The 24,948-nt window shown below is 48.8% G+C and overlaps 1 protein-coding gene across 4 annotated transcripts in view; it reads left to right on the forward strand.

The window, feature by feature from the left end:
• Window positions 1-24,948, forward strand: part of LOC140732460 (uncharacterized) — a 164,441-nt gene that overhangs the window by 91,805 nt on the left and 47,688 nt on the right. For all 4 annotated transcript variants that reach the window (XM_073055138.1, XM_073055137.1, XM_073055140.1 and 1 more), the window contains exons 15-17: window positions 3,730-3,889; window positions 14,894-15,002; window positions 18,090-18,223. In XM_073055138.1, the coding sequence (XP_072911239.1) occupies window positions 3,730-3,889; window positions 14,894-15,002; window positions 18,090-18,223 (403 nt within the window). The remainder of the gene's footprint in view (window positions 1-3,729; window positions 3,890-14,893; window positions 15,003-18,089; window positions 18,224-24,948) is intronic.

Consider the following 24,948-nt stretch of genomic DNA (forward strand, 5'->3'; position numbering starts at 1 on the left):
TATTGGGCTGTGGGAGAGTGCGGGAGGTGGACGTGGGCAAGGGTTATTGGGCTGTGGGAGAGTGCGGGAGGTGGACATGGACAAGGGTTATTGGGCTGTGGGAGAGTGCGGGAGGTGGACATGGACAAGGGTCATTGGGCTGTGGGAGAGTGCGGGAGGTGGACATGGACAAGGGTTATTGGGCTGTGGGAGAGTGCGGGAGGTGGACGTGGGCAAGGGTTATTGGGCTGTGGGAGAGTGCGGGAGGTGGACATGGACAAGGGTTATTGGGCTGTGGGAGAGTGCGGGAGGTGGACGTGGGCAAGGGTTATTGGGCTGTGGGAGAGTGCGGGAGGTGGACGTCGGCAAGGGTCATTGGGCTGTGGGAGAGTGCGGGAGGTGGACATGGGCAAGGGTTATTGGGCTGTGGGAGAGTGCGGGAGGTGGACGTGGGCAAGGGTTATTGGGCTGTGGGAGAGTGCGGGAGGTGGACATGGGCAAGGGTCATTGGGCTGTGGGAGAGTGCGGGAGGTGGACGTGGGCAAGGGTCATTGGGCTGTGGGAGAGTGCGGGAGATGGACGTGGGCAAGGGTTATTGGGCTGTGGGAGAGTGCGGGAGGTGGACGTGGGCAAGGGTTATTGGGTTATGAGAGAGTGCGGGAGGTGGCATGGGTGAGGATTATTGAGACTGAGAGTGCGGGATTTGGGCGAGGGTTATTGGGTAATGGGAGAGTGCGGGTGGTGGTCGAGGGTTATTGGGACATTTCCTCTGTCCCTCTGATCCCCCCTTCCTCCGTCCCTCTGACCCCCCATTTCCTCTGTCCCTCTGACCTCCCCTTCCTCTGTCCCTCTGACCCCCCTTCCTCCGTCCCTCTGACCCCCCTTCCTCCGTCCCTCTGACCCCCCATTTCCTCTGTCCCTCTGACCTCCCCTTCCTCTGTCCCTCTGACCCCCCTTCCTCCGTCCCTCTGACCCCCCTTCCTCCGTCCCTCTGACCCACCTTCCTCCGTCCCTCTGACCCCCCTTCCTCCGTCCCTCTGACCCCCCCCTTCCTCCGTCCCTCTGACCCCCCCTTCCTCCGTCCCTCTGACCCCCCTTCCTCCGTCCCTCTGACCCCCCATTTCCTCCGTCCCTCTGATCCCCCTTCCTCCGTCCCTCTGACCCCTTTTCTCCGTCCCTCTGACCCCCTTTCTCCGTCCCTCTGACCCCCTTTTCTCCATCCATCTGACCCCCCTTCCTCCGTCCCTCTGACCCCCCCTTCCTCCATCCCTCTGACCCCCCATTTCCTCTATCCCTCTGACCCCCCCTTCCTCCGTCCCTCTGACCCCCCCTTCCTCCATCCCTCTGAACCCCCCTTCCTCCATCCCTCTGAACCCCCCATTTCCTCTGTCCCTCTGATCCCCCCTTCCTCCATCCCTCTGATCCCCCCTTCCTCCGTCCCTCTGATCCCCCCTTCCTCCGTCCCTCTGACCCCCCTTCCTCCGTCCCTCTGACCCCCCATTACCTCTGTCCCTCTGATCCCCCCTTCCTCCGTCCCTCTGACCCCCCTTCCTCCATCCCTCTGACCCCCCATTTCCTCCGTCCCTCTGAACCCCCCTTCCTCCGTCCCTCTGACCCCCCTTCCTCCATCCCTCTGACCCCCCATTTCCGACCCTCTGATCCCCCTTCCTCCGTCCCTCTGACCCCCCTTCCTCCATCCCTCTGACCCCCCCATTTCCTCTGTCCCTCTGAACCCCCCTTCCTCCGTTCCTCTGACCCCCTTCCTCCATCCCTCTGACCCCCCATTTCCTCCGTCCCTCTGAACCCCCCTTCCTCCGTCCCTCTGACCCCTCTTCCTCCATCCCTCTGAACCCCCATTTCCTCTGACCCTCTGATCCCCCTTCCTCCATCCCTCTGACCCCCCCATTTCCTCTGTCCCTCTGACCCCCTTCCTCTGTCCCTCTGACCCTCCATCCCTCTGACCCCCCCTTCCTCCATCCCTCTGACCCCCCCCCTTCCTCCATCCCTCTGACCCCCCCTTCCTCCATCCCTCTGACCCCCCTTCCTCCATCCCTCTGACCCCCCATTTCCTCCGTCCCTCTGACCCCCCTTCCTCCATCCCTCTGACCCCCCTTCCTCCATCCCTCTGACCCCCCTTCCTCCATCCCTCTGACACCCCCATTTCCTCCGTCCCTCTGACCCCCCCATTTCCTCCGTCCCTCTGACCCCCCATTTCCTCTGTCCCTCTGACCCCCCTTCCTCCATCCCTCTGACCCCCCATTTCCTCTGTCCCTCTGATCCCCCTTCCTCCATCCCTCTGACCCCCCTTCCTCCATCCCTCTGACCCCCCATTTCTTCTGTCCCTCTTACCCCCCCTTCCTCCATCCCTCTGACCCCCCCATTTCCTCTGTCTGACCCCCCCTTCCACCGTCCCTCTGACCCCCCTTCCTCCGTCCCTCTGACCCCCCCTTCCTCCATCCCTCTGACCCCCCCATTTCCTCTGTCCCTCTGACCCCCCTTCCTCCGTCCCTCTGACCCCCCTTCCTCCGTCCCTCTGATCCCCCTTCCTCCATCCCTCTGATCCCCCTTCCTCCATCCCTCTGACCCCCCATTTCCTCCGTCCCTCTGATCCCCCTTCCTCCATCCCTCTGACCCCCCTTCCTCCGTCCCTGACCCCCCCTTCCTCCGTCCCTGACCCCCCCTTCCTCCGTCCCTGACCCCCCCTTCCTCCGTCCCTCTGACCCCCCATTTCCTCCGTCCCTCTGATCCCCCTTCCTCCATCCCTCTGACCCCCCTTCCTCCGTCCCTCTGACCCCCCATTTCCTCCGTCCCTCTGACCCCCCTTCCTCCGTCCCTCTGACCCCCCATTTCCTCCGTCCCTCTGACCCCCCCTTCCTCCGTCCCTCTGACCCCCCTTCCTCCGTCCCTCTGACTCCCCTTCCTCCGTCCCTCTGACCCCCCTTCCTCCATCCCTCTGATCCCCCTTCCTCCGTCCCTCTGACCCCCCATTTCCTCTGTCCCTCTGACCCCCCCTTCCTCCGTCCCTCTGATCCCCCATTTCCTCTGTCCCTCTGATCCCCCTTTCTCCGTCCCTCTGACCCCCCTTCCTCCATCCCTCTGACCCCCCATTTCCTCTGTCCCTCTGATCCCCCCTTCCTCCATCCCTCTGACCCCCCTTCCTCCGTCCCTCTGACCCCCCTTCCTCTGTCCCTCTGACCCCCCTTCCATCCCTCCGTCCCTCTGACCCCCCCTTCTTCCATCCCTCCGTCCCTCTGACCCCACCCTTCCTACGTCTCTCTGTCCCCCTGACCCCTCCCTCTCATGCTCTTCAGCTCCCTCAGAGAGGAAAACATTTAAAAGGGAGCAAGAGGTAATTTCGTTATGTCGCTTGTTAGTTGGGTTGAGGTATCAGAGAAAGTGATTGAGCTGGTTACAGCAGTCACCTCCGAAGGGAACTTGTACATGGTTTGTACAGGACTGCAGGCAGTTTGAGGGATGTGGGCTAAACGGAGACTAATGGGACCAGCTGAAGGGTCTCGGCCCAAAATATCGACTGTACTCTTTTCCATAGAGGCTGCCTGGCCTACTGAGTTCCTCCAGCATTTTGTGTGTCTTCCTCAGGTTTCCAGCATCTGCCGATTTTCTCTTCTTTAGGACCAGCTTTGTCGGGGATGCTGGCTGGCATGGATGTGTTGGGCCGAAAGGCCTGTTTCCCTGCTGTGCCACACAGACTAACCCCTCTCCCCCTCTGCCCGCTCCTTCCTCCCACAGTATCTCCATCCCCCAGCACCTGGAGAAATTTAAAGTGGACGTCCTGGAGAAATTGGAATATTTCTTCTCTGATTTGCTGCAGCGAGTGAGACAGATTGAAGGCGACATTCGGCCCGTCAATCATATTCAGTGGCAGCAGCTGTCGGCAGTGCGTGCCAAGGTCAGTGAGTACAGCAGGCTGAGCCTCACTTATCAGCCCTCTCTCCTCCCGAGCTGTCCAGTCCAATGACCACACTCACCCTGACCATCGTCGTTCATGTGGGTGGGGAGGAATCAGTTCATTAGCTTCACTAATGACCTATACCCCTGCATCATGATAGAAACATAGAAAACCTACAGCACAATACAGGCCCTTTGGCCCACAATCCTGTGCAGCCCTTGTTCTTACTTTAGAAATTACCTGGGGTTACTCATAGCCCTCTATTTTTCTAAGCTCCATGCACCTGTCCAGGAGTCTCTTAAAAGACCCTATCATATCCGCCTCCACCCCCGTCGCCAGCAGCCCATTCCACGCACTCACCACTCTGTGTAAAAAAACTTACCCCCGACATCTCCTCTGTACCTACTCCCCAGCACCTTAAAACTGTGTCCTCTTGTGCTAGCCATTTCAGCCCTGGGAAAAAGCCTCTGACTATCCACACGATCAATGCCTCTCATCATCTTATACTAGGTAAAATCATAATTTTCACAACATGGATATGACCTATTAAAGAAAGAGTAAGTGCATTCCATCTAGAAAATAGTAATTTCATGGAGTCTACTAGAGGAACTATATTAGTTTTATAAAGATCTTTATATTTTTTAGTAATTATAATACCTAAATATCTAAATGTATTAACAATTCTAAAAGGAATATCAATGTACTAACAGGAGCATTTAATGGAAACAATTCACTTTTATTCAAATTAAGTTTATATCCTGAAAAATTTCCAAAATTTTCCAAAATGTTTCCAAAAGATCAGGAATTGATTCCTCAAGATTCGAAATAAAAATCAAAAGATCATCTGCATAAAGAGAAATCTTATGTATGGTTCCATTTATAGAAATACCATGAATGTTTTTGGCCTCCCGTAATGTTATAGCTAAAGGCTCCAATACAAGATTAAATAATAAAGAGCTTAATGGACATCCCTGTCTAGTACCACGAGAAAGTGAAAAGAAAGAAGACCTATAATTGTTAGTAATGACAGTAGCAATAGGGTTCTTATAAATCATCTGAATTCATCTATTAAAATTATTACCAAAACCAAATTTTTCTAATACTTGGAACAAGTATGGCCACTCAACTCTATCGAATGCCTTCTCTGCATCAAGAGAGATTACACATTGAGGTTGCTTAGATAATGGTGAATAAATAATGTTCATCAATCTCCGAACATTAGAGAAAGAGTAACGGCCTTTAATAAAGTCCGTTTGATCCACAGAGATAATTTTAATTAAAATATTTTCCAAGCGATTAGCCATTATTTTAGAAAGAATTTTTGTATCCACATTTAATAGCGAAATAGGTCTATATGATGAACATTCAGCAGGGTCTTTATCTTTTTTAAGAATTAAGGAAATAGATGCTTCATAAAAAGAAGAAGGTAAATTACCCTTCTCAAAGGATTCGTGAAACATTTCCAAAAGATACAGAGAAAGTAATCTTCCAAATTTTTTGAAAAATCCCATCGAATAACTATCAAGTCCGGGAGCTTAACCTGATTGCATTGATAAAATAGCTTTCTGAATTTCATGTTCGGTAATTGGAGCATCAAGCATCAGTTGATCTTCATCAGAAATTTGTGGAAATTTAATCTTATGTAAAAAGCTTCCATTTTGGAGGAATCTGCAGGAAATTGAGATCTATAAAGATCAGAATAAAAATCTTGAAAAGTATTATTAATATCCTCATAGTTACTTACTATATCTCCATTGTTTTTATGAATCTTTAAAATTTGTCTTTTAGCTCTAAATGTTCTTAGTTGGGAAGCTAAGAGCTTATTATTTTTATTCCCAGAGATATAAAATTGACTTCTCAATTTAAGCAAATATCCTTCAATAGGATATGTTAATAATAAGTTATACTGTGATTGTAGTTCTACTCTTCTTTTAAATGAAACAACATTTGGAGAGATTGCATTAATGTTATCCAATTCTTTAATTTGTTTAGAAATTTTATCTAATTCCATTCTTGTTTGTTTCTTCAATTAGCTATATATGATATAATTTGACCATTTAAATAAGCTTTCAATGTATCCCAAATTAATAACTTGGAGACGTTTCCTATATTATTAAAGAGAAAAAACTCTTTTATCTGAGTTTTATACACCTCTATCAGGTCACCTCTCATCCTCCATCGCTCCAAGGAGAAAAGGCCAAGTTCACTCGACCTATTCTCATAAGGCATGCTCCCCAATCCACGAAACATCCTTGTAAATCTCCTCTGCACCCTTTCTATAGTTTTCACATCCTTCCTGTAGTGAGGTGACCAGAGATGAGCACAATACCCAAGTGGTGTCTGACCAGGGTCCAATACAACTGTAACGTTACCTCTAGGCTCTTGAACTCAATCCCATGGCTGATGAAGGCCAATACACTATATGCCTTCTTAACCACAGTTAACCTGTGCAGCTGCTTTGAGTGTCCTATGGACTCGGACCCCAAGGTCCCTCCGATCCTCCACACTGCCCAGAGTCTTACCATTAACACTATATTCTGCCATTATATTTGACCTACCAAAATGAACCACCTCACACTTATCTGGGTTGAACTCCATCTGCCCAATTTTGCATCCTATCAATGTCCTGCTGTAACCTCTGACAACCCTCCACATTATCCACAACACCCCAACCTTTGTTCATCAGCAAATTCACTTAACCCATCCCTTCATTTCCTCAATCAGATAAATTTATAAAAATCACGAAGGGAAAGGGTCCCAGAACAGATCCCTGAGGCACACCAGTGGTCACTGGTCTCCATGCAGAATATAACCCATCTACAACCACTCTTTGCCTTCTGTGGGCAAGCCAGTTCTGGATCCACAAAGCAATGTCCCCTTGGATCCCATGCCTCCTTATTTTCTCAATAAGCCTTGCATGGGGATATCTTATCAAATGCCTTGCTGAAATCCATATACACTACATCTACTGCTCTTCCTTCATCAATGTGTTTAGTCACATCCTCAAAAAATACAATCAGGCTCGTAAGGCATGACCTGCCCTTGACAAAGCCATGCTGACTATTCCTAATCATATTATGCCTCTCTAAATGTTCATAAATCCTGCCTCTCAGGATTTTCTCCATCAATTTAACAACTACAGAAGTAAGACTCACTGGTCTATGATTTCCTGGGCTATCTCTACTCCTTAAATAAAGGAACAACATCTGCAACCCTCCAATACTCCAGAACTTCTCCTGTTTCCTCATTGATGATGCAAAGATCATTGCCAGAGGCTCAGCAATCTCCTCCGTTGCCTCCCACAGTAGCCTGGGGTATATCTCATCCGGTCCTGGTGACTTATCCAACTTGATGCTTTCCAAAAGCTCCAGCACATCCTCTTTCTTAATGTCTATGTGCTCAAGCTTTTCAGTTCACTGTAAGTCATCCCTACAATTGCTAAGATCCTTTTCCATAGTGAATACTGAAGCAAAGTATTCATTAAGTACCTCTGCTATCTCCCCCGTTTCCATACACACTTTTCCACTGTCACACTTGATTGGTCCTTTTCTCTCACGTCTTATCCTCTTGCTCTTCACGTACCTGTAGAATGTCTTGGGGTTTTCCTTAATCCTGTCCGTCAAGGCCTTCTCATGGCCCCTTCTGGCTCTCCTAATTTCCTTCTTAAGCTCCTTCCTGCTAGCCTTATAATCTTCTAGATCTCTGTCATTACCCAGTTTTGAACCTTTGGTAAGCTCTTCTTTTCTTCTTGACTAGATTTTCAACAGCTTTTGTACACCATGATTCCTGTACCCTACTGTCCTTTGCTTGTTTCATTTGAACATACCAGTGCAAAACCCCACGCAAATATCCCCTGAACATTTCTTCTGTACATTTCCCTGAGAACATCTGTTTCCAATTTATGCTTCCAAGTTCCTGCCTGATAGCCTGATAGTTCCCCTTACTCCAATTAAACGTTTCCCTAACTTGTCTGTTCCTATCTCTCTCCAAATCTATGGTAAAGGAGATAGAATTGTGACCACTATCTTCAAAATGCTCTCCCACTGAGAGACCTGACACCTGACCAGGTTCATTTCCCAATACCAGATCAAGTACAGCCTCTCCTCTTGTAGGCTTATCTACATATTGTGGTAGGAAACCTTGAATACACTTAACAAACTCCACCCCATCTAAACCCCTTGCTCTAGGGAGATGTCAATCAACATTGGGGAAATTAAAATCTCCCATCACGACAACCCTGTTATTGTTACACCTTTCCAGAATCTGTCTCCCTATCTGCTTCTCGATGTCCCTGTTACTATCAGGTGGTCTATATAAAACACCCAGTAGAGTTATTGACCCCTTCCTGTTCCTAACTTCCACCCACAGAGACTCCATAGACAATCCCTCCATAACTTCCTCCTTTTCTGCAGCCGTGACATTATCTCTGATCAGCAGTGCCACACCCCCACCTCTTTTGCCTCCCTCCCTGTCCTTTCTGAAACATCTAAAACCTGGCACTTGAAGTAGCCTTTCCTGCCCCTGCACCATCCAGGTCTCTGTAATGGCCACAGCATCATAGCTCCAAGTACTGATCCATGCTCTAAGCTCATTCGCTTTGGTCGTGATGCTTCTTACATTAAAATAGACACATTTCAAACCATGGGTCTGAGTGAATCCCTTCTTTATCACCTGCCTATCCTCCCTCTCACACTGCCTACAAGCTTTCTCTATTTGTGAGCCAACCGCCCCTTCCTCCGTCTCTTCAGTTCTTTTCCCAACCTCCAGCAATTCTAGTTTAAACTCTCCCCAATAGCCTTAGCAAACCTTCCCACCAGTATATTGGTCCCCCTCGGATTCAAGTGCAACCCGTCCATTTTGTATAAGTCAGTCCTGCCCAAAAGGAGGTTCCAATGGTCCAGAACTCTGAATCCCTTCCCCCTGGATACTTCCATCAAATCTCCTCTCAATCTTTGATGTTCTAAAGAATACAGTCTTAACCTATTCAATCTTTTCACATAACTCAGGTCCTCCAGACACAGCAACATCATTGTCAATTTTCTCTGTACTCCTTCAACCTTACATCTTTCCTGTAAACCTGCATGCAATACTCCAAATCAGTCCTCACCAACATCTTGTATATTTTCAACATAACGACCCATCTTCTGTATTCAATACATTGATTTATGAAGGCCAATGTGCCAAAGGCTTTCTTTACGACTCTATCTACCTGTGATGCCATTTTCAATGAACTATGTACCTGTATTCCCAGATCCCCTTGCTCCACCACACTCCTCAGTGCCCTATCGTTCAATGTGTAAGACCTACCCTGGTTGGTCCTAACGAAGTGCAAAACCTCACACTTGTCTGCATTAAACTCCATAAGACAAAGGAGCAGAAGTCGGCCATTCGGCCCATCAAGTCTGCTCCGCCATTTCATCATGAGCTGATCCAATCTCCTCTTTAGTCCCATTCCCCCGCCTTCTCACCGTAACCTTTGATGTCCTGACTACTCAGATTCCTATCAATCTCTGCCTTAAATATACCCAATGACTTGGCCTCCACTGCCGCCCATGGCAACAAATTCCATAGATTCACCACCCTCTGGCTAAAAATTTTTTTTCACATCTCTGTTCTGAATGGGCGCCCTTCAATCCTCAAGTCATGTCCTCTCGTACTAGACTCCCCCACCATGGGAAACAACTTTGCCACATCCACTCTGTCCATGCCTTTCAACATTCGAAATGTTTCTATGAGGTCCCCTCTCATTCTTCTAAACTCCAACGAGTACAGTTCAAGAGCGGTCAAACATTCCTCATATGTTAACCCTCTCATTCCCAGAATCATTCTAGTGAATCTTCTCTAAACCCTCTCCAATGTCAGCAATCCTTCCTTAAATAAGGAGACCAAAACTGCACACAGTGTTCCAAGTGAGGTCTTACCAGTGCCTTATAGAGCCTCAACATCACATCCCTGCTCCTGTACTCTATTCCTCTAGAAATGAATGCCAACATTGCATTCGCCTTCTTCACCACCGACTCAACCTGGAGGTTAACCTTAAGGGTATCCTGTACGAGGATTCCCAAGTCCCATTGCATCTCAGAACTTTGAATTCTCTCCCCATTTAAATAATAGTCTGCCGGTTTATTTCTTCTACCAAAGTGCATGACCGTACACTTTCCAACATTTAATTCATTTGCCACTTCTTTGCCCATTCCCCCAATCTATCCAAGTCTCTCTGCAGACTCTCTGTTTCCTCAGCACTACCGGCCCCTCCACCTATCTTTGTATCATCAGCAAACTTAGCCACAAAGCCATCTATTCCATAATCCAAATTGTTGATATACAACGTAAAAAGAAGCAGCCCCAACATGGACCCCTGTGGAACACCACTGGTAACCGGCAGCCAACCAGAATGGGATCCCTTTATTCCCACTCTCTGTTTCCTGCCAATCAGCCAACGCTCTATCCACGTATGTAACTTTCCCGTAATTCAATGGGCTCTTATCTTGTTTAGCAGCCTCATGTGCGGCACCTTGTCAAAGGCCTTCTGAAAATCCAAATCGCAACATCCACTGCATCTCCCTTGTCTAGTCTACTTGTAATTTCCTCAAAAAATTGCACTAGGTTTGTCAGGCAGGATTTTCCTTTAAGGAAACCATGCTAAGTTCTGCCTATCTTGTCATATGCCTTCAAGTACTCTGTAACCTCATCCTTGTCAATCGACTCCAACAACTTCCCAACCACCGATGTCAAGCTAACAGGTCTATAATTTCCTTTTTGCTTCCCTGCCCACTTCTTAAACAGCGGAGTGACATTTGCAATCTTCCAGTCCTCCAGAACCAGGCCAGAATCTATCGACTTTTGAAAGATCATTGCTAATGGCTCCGCAATCTCCACAGCTACTTCCTTCAGAACACGAGGGTGCATTCCATCTGGTCCAGGAGATTTATCTACCCTTAGACTATTCAGCTTCCTGAGTACTTTCTCTGTTGTAATTGTGACTGCGCATATTTCTCTTCCCTGACACCCTTGAATGTCCGGAATATTACTGATGTCTTCCTCAGTGAAGACTGATGCAAAATACTCATTCAGTTCCTCCGCCATCTCCTTATCTCCCACTACAATTTCTCCAGCATCATTTTCTGTCGGTCCTATATCTACTCTCACCTTTTTCTCTTTATATACTTGAAAAAGCTTTTAGTATCCTCTTTGATATTATTTGCTGGCTTCCTTTCATAGTTCATCTTTTCCCTCTTAATGACCTTCTTAGTTCCTTTTGTAAGCTTTTAAAAACTTCCCAATCCTCTGTCTTCCCACTAATTTTTGCTTCCTTGTATGCCCTCTGCTTTGCTTTTACTTTGGCTTTGACTTCTCTTATCAGCCACGGTTGCATCCTTTTTCCATTCAAAAATTTCTTCTTCTTTGGAATATATCTGTCTTGCACCTTCCTCACTTCTCGCATAAATTCCAGCCACTGCTGCTCTGTCGTCCTTCCCGCTAGTGTCCCTTTCCAGTCAACCTTGGCCAGTTCCTCTCTCATGCCACTGTAATTTCCTTTACTCCACTGAAATACCGACACATCGGATTTCGGCTTCTCTTTCTCAAATTTCACAGTGAACTCAATCATGTTGTGATCACTGCCTCCTAAGGGTTCCTTCACTTCCATCTCTCTAATCACCTCTGGTTCAATACACAATACCCAATCCAGTACAGCCGATCCCCTAGTGGGCTCAACAACAAGCTGTTCTAAAAAGCCATCCCTTAGATATTCTACAGATTCTCTCTCCTGAGATCCAGTGCCGACCTGATTTTCCCAATCCACTCGCATGTTAAAATCCCCCACAATTATCATAACTCTGCCCTTTTGGCAAGCCTTTTCTATTTCCTGTTGTAATTTGTAGTCCACATCACTGCAGCTGTTTGGAGGCCTGTAGATAACTGCCATCAGGGTCCTTTTACCCCTGCGATTTCTCAGCTCAACCCATAAAGATTCTGTACCTTCCGATCCTATGTCAATTCAATATTCCATCTGTATTTTTCCACCTGATGCAGATCCCTCTACAAGCCATGAAAGCCTTTGTCACAGACCACTACGCCCTCAATCTTGGTGTCATCCGCAGATTTGCGGATCCAGATAACCACGTTATCATCCAGACCATTGTTATAGATGACAAACAACGACAGACCCAACACCGGACCCCGTAGCAAACCATTTGTCAAAGGCCTCCCATCAAAGGGGCAACCCTCTTCTTCCATTCTCTGGCTTCTCCAGCAAATTTGCCACCTCCTCCTCAGCGCTCTGTACAGTGTCCATGAGGTTGATGCTGCTTCTCTTCCCTTCTATGGACTCCGTCCGTCTCTCCCGGGTAAATACAGATGCAAGGAATGCATTTAAGGTCTCCCCCAACTCTTTTGGCTCCAAACATAGATTACCATTCTGGTCTTCCAGAGGACCAGTTTTCCCCCTTGCAATCCTTTTGCTCTTAACATACCTGTAGAATCGCTTAGGATTCTCCTTCACCTTGTCTGCCAGGGCAACCTCGTGCCTTCTTTTAGCCCCCTTCTTTCTTAAGTGTTCTCTTGTATTTCTCATACTCCATAAGCACCTCATTTGTTCCTACCTGCCTAAACCTGCTATGTACCTCTTTTGTTTTCTCTTAACCAGGACCTCAATATCTCTTGAAAACCAAGGTTCTCCACACCTGTTATCTTTACCTTTTGTTCTGACAGGCACATACAAGCTTTGTACTCTCAAAATGTTGTTTCCAAGTACAGCTGTGCCACAAAACAGCCTGTCCCAATTCACACTTCCCAGAGAATTTCTGATACCGTCAAAAATGGTCTTTCTCCCATTTCGAACCTCAGCCCACAGGCCAGACTTCTCACTTTGTTCATGTTTACTTTGAAACGAATGGCACTGCGGTCACTGGATGCAGAGCGTTCCCCTACACAAACTTCTGTCGCCTGTCCTGTCTCATTCCCTAATAGCAGATCCAGTATCACACACTCTCTTGTGGGACCTCTACATGCTGACTAAGGAAGCTTTCCTGAACACACAAATAAACAAAACTCCGATAGTCTGTGTCCAGTGCCTGATTATCCTTTGGGTTCCTCCAGCTTCTCGTTTGGAGAGTTCTGTCCTGGAGGAGCAGTGAGTCCCCGATGATCAGTTCTTAGTCAGTCATCTTTGTCTGAACTGTCCACAGAGTGCAGAATAGTACAGCCCAGTACAGGCCCTTCAGCCCGTGATGTTCCTCTTCTTTCTTCTTAAGCTCCATCATGCCTACTGGGTCATAGAAATCCGACAGCAGCTTGCCCGAATCCTCTCTGCTGGGACAGTCTTTAAGGTTGTCCGCAAGTGTAACTCATACTTTAGATCCCTCCTCTCCCAGGAGCTTAGTGTTTCTGTAGCTCTGGTTGTTTTTAATGGGATGTGGTTGCTAGCCCTGTGGCCAACCCTCCCCCTTTGCAGCCGTGCTTGGGGAGTTGTATCAGCCTGTCCGAAACCTACTCCACAATCAATCTAACCCCTCCCTTCTACACCATCCATGTTGAATTGACTTTATTTCTTACATCCTTCACATACATGAGGAGTAAGAAGCTGTCCCGGAGCCTGTTGGTCCTGGCTTTTATGCTGCGGTACCGTTTCCCGGATGGTAGCAGCTGGAATAGATTGTGGTTGGGGTGACTCAGGTCCCCAATGATCCTGTGGGCCCTTTTTACACACCTGTCTCTGTAAATGTCCTGAATAGTGGGAAGTTCACATCTACAGATGTTCTAGGCTGTCTGCACCACTCTCTGCAGAGTCCTGCGATTGAGGGAAGCACAGTTCCCATACCAGGCAGTGATGCAGCCAATCAGGGTGTTCTCAATCGTGCCCCTGTAGAAAGTTCTTGGTCCTCGATTTGACATCTTCTGTCCATGTGGCTGTCCATGTTACTTGTGCCTAACGTGTCACAAATTTGCTGGTCTAGTTTACCACATTATCATTTGAATTGTTAGTGTAGATGATAAACAACGACAGACCCAGCATCGATCCCTGTGGCACTCCACTAGTCACAGGCCTCCAGTCAGAGAGGCAGCCCTCTACACCACTCTGTAGTTTTGCCTGTGAAGCCAATGTCAAACCCAGTTGACTACTTCACCCTGAATGCCAAGTGACTTATCTTTCTGGACCAGCTTCGTATGCAGAACTTCGTCAAAAGGCCTGCTAAGTCCACGTGGACAGCATCCACTGCCTTCCCTTCACCGACCTTCCTGGAAAATCTGTACAGGATTGGCTAGACATGATCTTCCACACACAAAGCTATGTAGACCACCCCCAATTGGGCCGTTATCCAAATACCGATATATCTCGTCCCTTAGAATACCTTCCAATAATTTACTAATGGCTGATGTTAGGCTCACTAGCCTATAATTTCCTGGCTTATTGTTAGAGCCTTTCTTGAGCAATAACCTTGATACCACCTCCCAGATTGCAGCAGTGGAGAGACCATAACCTGGCTGACGGGTGAAGCGCTGGCACAAAAAAGCAGCATCCACCTTCCAGGCCATGCTCTCTTCTCGTGACTGTCATTGGCAGGAGGCCCAGGAGCTTCGAGGCCCCACACCACCAGGTTCAGTAACAGTTGTTACCCCACAGCCGTCAGGCTCCTGAACCAGTGTGGATAACTCCATTCACCTCAAATCTGAACTGATTCCACAACCTGTGGACTCACTTCCAAAGATTCCTGCAATATTCTCAGTATTATTTGCACATTGGTTATTTGTCCACCTCCTGTGTAGATTTTTCACTGGTTCTGTTTCTTTTTGTTTTACTGGGATGCCCACAAGAAAATTAATTTCAGGGATTGTATTTGGTGACCTGTAGGTACTTTGATAATAAAATTTACTTTGAACTTTGGTAATAAATCTGATTCTCCAATATTTTCTGCTCCATCTTTCCCCCTATCTCTTCCTGTATTCGTATACCCCTTTCTGTACACCTCCTCCCTCTCGCCCTCTCTCTCCCCACACTTACAGCTGGAGAACTTTGCCATCTTCCTCATCAACGACATCTCTGCTCGGCAGCGAAGCATCTCCCGCATCCTCACTCCAACCGTGCAGAATAGGATGACGCCAGCCTACTCGTGTAAGCTGCCTTTTACCGAGCCCACAGAACACAGGTTGTTGGGGGGGTGGGTGAGCAGAGGCAGACCCTTTCGAGGCCTGTGGTGAGACAGAGGAGGTGCCGTTTCCACAGTCAGCCCCCAGCACCTGCATGATTTCTGAGCTGTCGTCGATGCCAGACCCTGTCGTACTGTAAACAGGCAGCTCAACTTCAGGGACTGAAGAACAGTAGCCGAGTTGAGAATCAAAAGGGCGGTACCAGGGGAGGGTCACACTGTGGGAGGGGCGATGCCGAGGGTGGGTCACACTGTTGGGGGGGGGTGGTAATGAGGGAGGGTTACACTGTGGGAGGGGCGATACTGAGGGTGGGTCACACTGTGGCAGGGGTGGCATTGAGGGAGGGTCACACTGTGGGAGGGGCGATGCCGAGGGAGGGTCACACTGTGGGAGGGGCGATACTGAGGGTGGGTCACACTGTGGGAGGGGCGGTACCGAGGGAGGGTCACACTGTGGGAGGGGAGGTACCGAGGGAGGGTCACACTGTGGGAGGGGTGGTACCGAGGGAGGGTCACACTGTGGGAGGGGAGGTACTGAGGGAGGGTCACACTGTGGGAGGGGTGGTACTGAGGGAGGGTCACACTGTGGGAGGGGCGGGTACCGAGGGTGGGTCACACTGTCGGAGGGGTGGTAATGAGGGAGGGTCACACTGTGGGAGGGGTGGTACTGAGGGAGGGTCACACTGTGGGAGGGGGCGGGTACCGAGGGTGGGTCACACTGTTGGGGGGGGTGGTAATGAGGGAGGGTTACACTGTGGGAGGGGCGATACTGAGGGTGGGTCACACTGTGGCAGGGGTGGCATTGAGGGAGGGTCACACTGTGGGAGGGGCGATACTGAGGGTGGGTCACACTGTGGGAGGGGAGGTACCGAGGGAGGGTCACACTGTGGGAGGAGCGGGTACCGAGGGAGGGTCACACTGTCGGAGGGGTGGTACCGAGGGAGGGTCACACAGTGGGAGGGGCGATGCCGAGGGTGGGTCACACTGTGGGAGGAGCGATGCCGAGGGTGGGTCACACTGTTGGGGGGGGCGGTAATGAGGGAGGGTCACACTGTGGGAGGGGCGATACTGAGGGTGGGTCACACTGTTGGGGGGGACGGTAATGAGGGAGGGTCACACTGTGGGAGGGGCGATACCGAGGGTGGGTCACACTGTTGGGGGGAGGGTCACACTGTGGGAAGTATTTGCTGTGGGAGGGGCAGTATTGAGAGAGCAAGGTCCTGTAGGAGAGACTATACTCATTCAGAGGGGCGGTGCCTCAGGTGAGCTGACTGTGTTGGAGTGTCTGTGCTCAGAACACACTACTGTATGTTGTCAAGGGGCTGTCTCACCCTGGTGGGCGGTATTGAAGTCACTTCTTGAGCAGGAGCAGTGTAAAATTGTTCTCCATCGATACTATCGAAAGATGATAGGGGTTGGTTGGGGTCGACCACGTATAAGTTGTGTCCCAGCTGTCTGTGTTGTACACAAGCCAGGACTGTACGATACGGAGGGCAAGCTGCTCCCCTCTCCACGAGCAGGTGAACCCAGAGGAACGGCAGACACTGATACAGTTTGGCAGCTGCGGCGTCACAGGAGTTGCCGGTCAGCGTTGAACTCAACGTCAGACTGCCTTAGGGATCCCAGTTCCAAATGTTTCCTCGGGGTTTATCCCAAAGCCTCCCCTGGGGTGGGTATAACCACAAGGCAGCGGAGGTTTGAGATCAGAGTTTTCCTTCTCCTAGATGAGCTGCCAACCACGGCTGACGAGCCCCATCTGTAGAAACCGTTCAGCCAGGCCCAGTAACTCGCCTTTGCCCCTGTTCCTGTCAGTAGAAACCGTTCAGCCTGGCCCAGTAACCCGCCTTTGCCCCTGTTCCTGTCGGTAGAAACAGTTCAGCCAGGCCCAGTAACCCGCCTTTGCCCCTGTTCCTGTCGGTAGAAACCGTTCAGCCTGGCCCAGTAACCCGCCTTTGCCCCTGTTCCTGTCGGTAGAAACCGTTCAGCCTGGCCCAGTAACCCGCCTTTGCCCCTGTTCCTGTCGGTAGAAACCGTTCAGCCTGGCCCAGTAACCCACCTTTGCCCCTGTTCCTGTCGGTAGAAACCGTTCAGCCTGGCCCAGTAACCCGCCTTTGCCCCTGTTCCTGTCGGTAGAAACCGTTCAGCCTGGCCCAGTAACCCGCCTTTGCCCCTGTTCCTGTCGGTAGAAACCGTTCAGCCAGGCCCAGTAACTCGCCTTTGCCCCTGTTCCTGTCAGTAGAAACCGTTCAGCCTGGCCCAGTAACCCGCCTTTGCCCCTGTTCCTGTCGGTAGAAACCGTTCAGCCTGGCCCAGTAACCCGCCTTTGCCCCTGTTCCTGTCGGTAGAAACCGTTCAGCCTGGCCCAGTAACCCGCCTTTGCCCCTGTTCCTGTCGGTAGAAACCGTTCAGCCTGGCCCAGTAACCCGCCTTTGCCCCTGTTCCTGTCGGTAGAAACCGTTCAGCTTGGCCCAGTAACCCGCCTTTGCCCCTGTTCCTGTCGGTAGAAACCGTTCAGCCTGGCCCAGTAACCCGCCTTTGCCCCTGCTCCTGTCGGTAGAAACCGTTCAGCCTGGCCCAGTAACCCGCCTTTGCCCCTGCTCCTGTCGGTAGAAACCGTTCAGCCTGGCCCAGTAACCCGCCTTTGCCCCTGCTCCTGTCGGTAGAAACCGTTCAGCCTGGCCCAGTAACCCGCCTTTGCCCCTGCTCCTGTCGGTAGAAACCGTTCAGCCTGGCCCAGTAACCCGCCTTTGCCCCTGCTCCTGTCAGTAGAAACCGTTCAGCCTGGCCCAGTAACCCGCCTTTGCCCCTGCTCCTGTCAGTAGAAACCGTTCAGCCTGGCCCAGTAACCCGCCTTTGCCCCTGCTCCTGTCAGTAGAAACCGTTCAGCCTGGCCCAGTAACTAAGCCACACGTGAAGACCAGGAGCTGGGCCTGGTTGTTCAGAGGCTGTTTGAGCTGGCTTCAGGTTACTGTGGGGTCTTGCTGTGCAGGCTTAGTGTGGATCTGATGTAGCTACCGAACGCTCGGTCTGTTAACGCTCCCAATTCTTTGCAGCGTGCGCGTTGGAGAGCGGTCCTCGCTGCTTTGACCGGATGAAATCCCAAATGGAGAAGCACGTCCAGGAGAACAAGGAGCAGATCTTCTCCGGCGCCTCCCGCAAGCTCACAGACCAGCTGGATCTCTTAAAGGTGAGGGGCCCGTGGTGTTGGGGCGGGCTGTCACTTTCAATTCCTTGGCGTTATCATTTCGTAGGGTCTGTGCTGGGACCAGCACGTAGGTGCCGTGACAAAGAAGGCATGACTGTGCCCCTACTCTCTTAGAAACTTGCACAGATTCGGCACGTCATCTGAAACTTCGACCAACTCACAGCCTGGGGTGCAAACACAACGCCCCGGAATGGAAGAGGCTACAAAAGGTAGGGGATACAGCCCAGTCCGTCACAGGAAAACTCCTTCCCATCACTGAGCACATTTACGAGGAGTGTCGTCGCAGGAAAGCGACATCCATCGTCAAGGACCCACCACCCAGGCCGTGCTCTCTTCTTGCTGCTGCCGTCGAGCAGGAGCTACAGCGGCCACGAGTTCAGGAACAGTATTTACCCTCCCACAACCATCAGGTTTGTACCAGAGGGGATAACTTCACTCTCCTCAACACCAAACTGATTCCACAACCTGCGGACTCACTTTCAACGATTCCACAACTTCTGTATTATTTCTTAACTTATTTATTTAATGATTTAGATATGTTAGATATTTAGATAAGTTAGATATGGCCCTTGTGGCTAAAGGGATCAGGGGGTATGGAGAGAAAGCAGGTACAGGGTTCTGAGTTGGATGATCAGCCATGATCATACTGAATGGTGGTGCAGGCTCGAAGGGCCGAATGGCCTACTCCTGCACCTATTTTCTATGTTTCTATGTTTCTTATGATTTTATTTGCAGATTGTCTTCTTTCGCACATTGGTATTTTGTCAGTCTTTGAGGGTAATGTTTCTATTGCAATTCTATCTTCTACTGTGAATGCCTACAAGAAATTGGATCTCAAGGTTGTATATGGTGACATATATGTACTTTGAGAATAAATTTGGGCCATAAGACTATAAGATATCTGAGCTGAATTAGGCCATTTGGCCCATCGAATCTGTTCTGCCATTTCATCATGACTAATCCTATTTTCCTCTCAGCCCCAGTCTCCTGCCTTCTCCCTGTATGAGGAGAGTTTGGCAGCTTTGGGCCTGTACTCACTGGAATTTAGAACAATGTGTGGGGATCTCATTGAAACCTACCAAATGTGGAAAGGACTGGATAGGGTGGATGTGGAGATGTTTCCTGTGATAGGGGTATCCAGAACTAGAGGGCACAGCCTCAAAATTTAAGGTGACCCTTTAGAACAGAAATAAAGAGGGATTTATTTAGCCAGAGAGTAGTGAGTCTGTGGAATGCTCTGCCACAGACTGCGGTGGAGGCCGAGTTCGTGGGTATATTTAAGGTGGAAGTTAATCGTTTCCTGATTGGTCAGGGTATCAGAGAAAGCCGGTGTATTGGATTGAGTGGGATCTGCGATCAGCCATAATAGAATGACGGAGAAGACTAGATGGGCTGAATGGCCTAATTCTGCTCCTATGTCTTATGGTCTAATAGTCTTATAGCCCATCATGCCCTGACCAGTCAAGAATCTGTCAATTTCTGCCTTAAATATATGTAAAGACTTGGACTCCTTAGCTGCCAGTGGCAGTGAATTCCACAGATTCATAAAGAAATTCCTCCTCATCTCCTTCCTGAAAGTAGGCCCCTCTATTCTGAGACTGTGTCCTCTGGTCTTAGACTCTCCCACCATAGGAAACATCTTCTCCACAGGCACTCTGTCAAAGCCTTTCACCATTCGATAGGTTTCAATGAGGTCACTCTGAATTCCAGTGAATACAGGCCCAGGGCTATCAAGTGCTCTTCATATGACAAGCCTTTCAATTCTGGAATCTTTTTGGTGAACTTCCTTGGGCCCTCTCCAGTTTAAACACATCCTTTAAATAAAAGATAAAGGAGTCCAAAAGAGCTTATAATACTCCAATTGAGGCCTCACCAGTGCTTTATAAAGTCTTGACATTACATCCTTGCTTTTCCATAAGACCATAAGATATAGGAGCAGAAGTAGGCCATTTGGCCCATCGGGTCTGTTCCGACATTCAATCACGGGCTGATCCAATTCTTCCAGTCATCCCCACTCCCCTGCCTTCCCCCCCATACTCTTTGATGCTCTGGCTAATCAAGAACCTATCTATCTCTACCTTAAACACACCCAATGACTTGGCCTCCACAGCCGCTCGTGGCAACAAATTCCACAGATTTACCCCCTCTGACTAAAGTCATTTCTCTGCATCTCTGTTCTAAATGGACGTCCTTCAATCCTGAAGTCGTGCCCTCTTCTCCTGGACTCCCCTACCATGGGAAATAACTTTGCCATATCTAATCTGTTCAGGCCTTTAAACATTTGGAATGTTTATTCCTATATATTCCATATATTCCTTTGAGATCCCCCCTCATTCTCCTGAGTCCAGGGAATACAGTCCAAGAGCTGCCAGATGTTCCTCATACGGTAACCTTTTCTTTCCTGGAATCATTCCCGTGAATTTTCCCTGGACCCTCTCCTTTCTAAAATAAGGAGCCCAAAACTGCACACAATACTCCAAGTGTGGTCTCACGAGTACCTTATAGAGCCTCAACACCACATCCCTGCTCTTATATTCTAATCCTCTAGAACTGAATGTCCACATTGCATTCATCTTCTGCACCACCGACTCAAGCTGCAGGTTAACCTTTAGGGTATCTTGCACAAGGACTCCCAAGTCCCTTAGCACCTCTGCATTTTGAATTCTCTCCCCATCTGAATAATCGTCTGCCCATTTATTTCTTCCACCAGAGTGCATGACCATACACTTTCCAACATTGTGTTTCATTTGCCACTTCTTTCCCCATTCCCCTAAGTCTCTCTGCAGGCTCTCTGTTTCCTCAACACTACCGACTTCTCCACCAATCTTTGTATCATCGGCAAACTTAGCCACAAATCCATTAATCCCATAGCCCAAATCATTGACATACATCGTAAAAAGCAGCAGTCCCAACACCGACCCCTGTGGAACTCCACTGGTAACCAGCAGCCAGCCAGAATAGGATCCCTTTATTCCCACTCCCTGTTTTCTGCTGATCAGCCGATGCTCCAGCCATGCTGATAACTTCCCTGTAATTCCATAGGCTCTTAACTTGCTAAGTAGTCTCATGTGTGACACCTTGTAAAAGGCCTTCTGAAAATCCAAGTACACCACGTCTACTGCATCACCTTTGTCCACCCTATATAACCATATAACAACTACAGCACAGAAACAGGCCATCTCGGCCCTTCTAGTCCGTGCTGACGCTTACACTCACCTCGTCCCACTGGCCCGCACTCAGCCCATAACCCTCCATTCCTTTCCTGTCCATATACCTATCCAATTTTACTTTAAATGACAATACCGAACCTACCTCTACCACTTCTACTGGAAGCTCATTCCACACAGCTACCACTCTCTGAGTAAAGAAATTCCCCCTTGTGTTACCCTTAAACTTTTGCCCCCTAACTCAAATCATGTCCTCTTGTTTGAATCTCCCCTACTCTCAATGGAAAAAAGCCTATCCACATCAACTCTATCTATCCCCCTCATTATTTTAAATACTTCTATCAAGTCCCCCCTCAACCTTCTACGCTCCAAAGGATAAAGACCTAACTTGTTCAGCCTTTCCCTGTAACTTAGGTGCTGAAACCTAGGTAACATTCTAGTAAATCTTCTCTGTACTCTCTCTATTTTGTTGATATCTTTCCTATAATTCCTGCTTGTAATTTCCTCAAAGAATTGCAGTAGGTTTGTCAGGCAGGATTTCCCTTTCAGAAAACCATGCTGGCTTTGGCCTATCTTATCATGTGCCTCCAGGTACTCCGTAATCTCATCCCTAACAATTGATACACATGATACAAGGCACAACAAAGACTCTTCTTCCTCTGAAAGCTGAAACAGGCCAAACTCCCACAAAAGCTGTTGCTTAACTTCTACAGCAGCACAATTGAAACCATCCTGACCAACAGCGCCACCGTGTGGTGTGCCAGCTGCACAGCCGCTGAGTGACAAGACCTGCATCGTGTGGTGAAGGCGGCCCAGCGAATTGTCAGGATGGAGCTCCCAGGACTGGACATCATCTACTCCAGCAGACTCGGGAGAAAAGCAATCAGCATAACCAGAGACACCGCATACCCCGGCCACTCCCTGTTCGACCCGCTGCCGTCCAGCAAAAGGTTCAGGGCACTAAAAGCCAGAACAAATAGACTGAGGAACAGCTTCTACCCCAGAGCTGTGGCCTCCATCACACCACTCCCACAGAACAATGACTGAAACTGTGAGCACACACAAGGACTCAAATACTCGCACTAACGGCACTTTGTGCATTACTGTGACATTCTGGTGCTGCTGCAACTTATTTTCTGCTACTTATCTATCGTTTTAATAATACTAATACTAATACCGTTTTTCTATTACTGTCTTGTTTTTATCTACCGCTTTGTTTGATTGCCTGAGAGGAAGCCAAACAGAGTTTCATTGTATCTATGTATAATAACAATAAAGATCATTCAATTCAATTCAATTCAATACCAACAACTTCCCAACCACTGATGTCAGGCTAACAGGTCTATAATTTCCTTTCTGCTGCCTCCCACCCTTCTTAAATAGCGGAGTAACATTTGCAATTTTCCAGTCATGCAGTACAATGCCAGAATCTATCGATTCTTGAAAGATAATTGTCAATGCCTCGGCAATCTCTCCAGCTACTTCCTTCAGAACCAGAGGGTACATTCCATCAGGTCCTGGAGATTTATCCACCCTCAGACCATTAATCTTCCTGAGCACCTTTCCAGACCTTTTCTTCTTGAATTGAGTGCTGATATTGCATTTGCCTTCCTCACCACAGGTTCGGCCTGCAAATTGACCTTTAGGGAATCCTGCACGAGGACTCCCAAGACCCTTTGCACCCCAGTTTTTTGTAGTTTCTCTCTATTTAGAAAATAGTAAGCCCTTTCTTTCCTTCTACCAAAGTGCATGACCATGAACCTCCCGACACTGTATTCCATCTGGCGTTTCTTTGCCCATTCTCCTAATCTATCGAAGTCCTTCTGTAGCCTCTCTACTTCCTCAAAACTACCTGTCCCTCCACCTATCTTCATATTGTCTGCAAACTTTGCAACAAAGCCATCAATTCCATCATCAAATCATCGAAATATAACGTAAGAAGATACGGAACTAACACAGACCCCTGTGGAACACCACTGGTCACTGGCAGCCAGGCAGAAAAGGCTCCCTTTATTCCCATTCTTTGTCTCCTGCCAATCAGCTACTGCTTTATCCAAGCTAGGATCATTCCTGTAATACCATGGGCTTCTGAAAATCAAGGTACACAACATAAACTGACTCTCCTTTGTCTATCATTCTAGGTATTTCACCAAAGAATTCCAACATACTCAGAACCATAGAACATTACAGCACAGAAACAGGCCTTTTGGCCCTTCTTGGCTGTGCTGAACCATTTTTCTGCCTAGTCCCACTGACCTGCACCTGGACCATATCCCTCCATACACCTCTCATCCATGTACCTGTCCAAGTTTTTCTTAAATGTTAAAAGTGAGCCCACATTTACCACTTCATCTGGCAGCTCATTCCACACTCCCACCACTCTCTGTATGAAGAAGCCCCCCCCCCCCCCACCCCACAATGCTCCCTTTAAACTTTTCCCCCTTCACCCATGTCCTCTGGTTTTTTTCTCCATTAGTCTCAGTGGAAAAAGCCGGCTTGCATTCCCTCTATCTATACCCATCATAATTTTTTATACCTCTATCAAATCTCCCCTCATTCTTCTACACTCCAGGGAATAAAGTCCTAACCTATTCAACCTTTCTCTGTAACTCAGTTTCTCAAGTCCCGGCGACATCCTTGTAAACCTTCTCTGCACTCTTTCAACCTTATTAATATCCTTCCTGTAATTTGGTGACCAAAACTGCACACAATAATTTTGTTTGACAAGATTTTCCCTTGAGGAACCCATGCTGACTACAGCCTATTTTATCACCTTGTCCTCACCTACCACCCCACCAGCCTCCAGATCCAACGTAACTTCCACACCTCCAATGGGATCCCACTACCAAGCAGATCTATCCCTCCCCCCCCCCTTCTGCTTTCCACAGTGATCACTCCCTACATGACTTCCTTGTCCACTCGTCTCTGTCCCCCCCATCCCTTTCCACCGATCTCCCTCCTGGCACTTATCCTTGTAAGCAGAACAAGTGCTACACCTGCCCTTACACTTCCTCCCTCACCACCATTCAGGGCCCCAGACAGTCCTTCCAGGTGAGGCGACACTTCACCTGTGAGTCGGCTGGTGTGGTATACTGCGTCTGGTGCTCCCGGTGTGGCCTTTTATATATTGGTGAGACCCGACGCAGACTGGGAGACCGTTTCGCTCAACACCTACGCTTGGTCCGCCAGAGAAAGCAGTATCTCCCAGAGACCACACATTTTAATTCTATGTCCCATTCCCATTCGGATATGTCTATCCATGGCCTCCTCTACTGTCAAGATGAAGCCACACTCATGTTGGAGGAACAACACCTTATATACCGACTGGGTAGCCTCCAACCTGATGGCATGGACATTGACTTCTCTAACTTCCGTTAATGCCCCTCCTCCCCTTCTTACCCCATCTCTGACATATTTAGTTGTTTGTTTTTTTTCTCTCTCTCTGCCCATCACCCTGCCTGTTCTCTCTCTCCCTCTGGTGCTTCCCCCCACTCCCCCTTTCTTTCTCCCGAGGCCTCCCGTCCCATGATCCTTTCCCTC

Source organism: Hemitrygon akajei, chromosome 8, assembly GCF_048418815.1.
Source record: "Hemitrygon akajei chromosome 8, sHemAka1.3, whole genome shotgun sequence".
NCBI lineage: Eukaryota > Metazoa > Chordata > Chondrichthyes > Myliobatiformes > Dasyatidae > Hemitrygon > Hemitrygon akajei.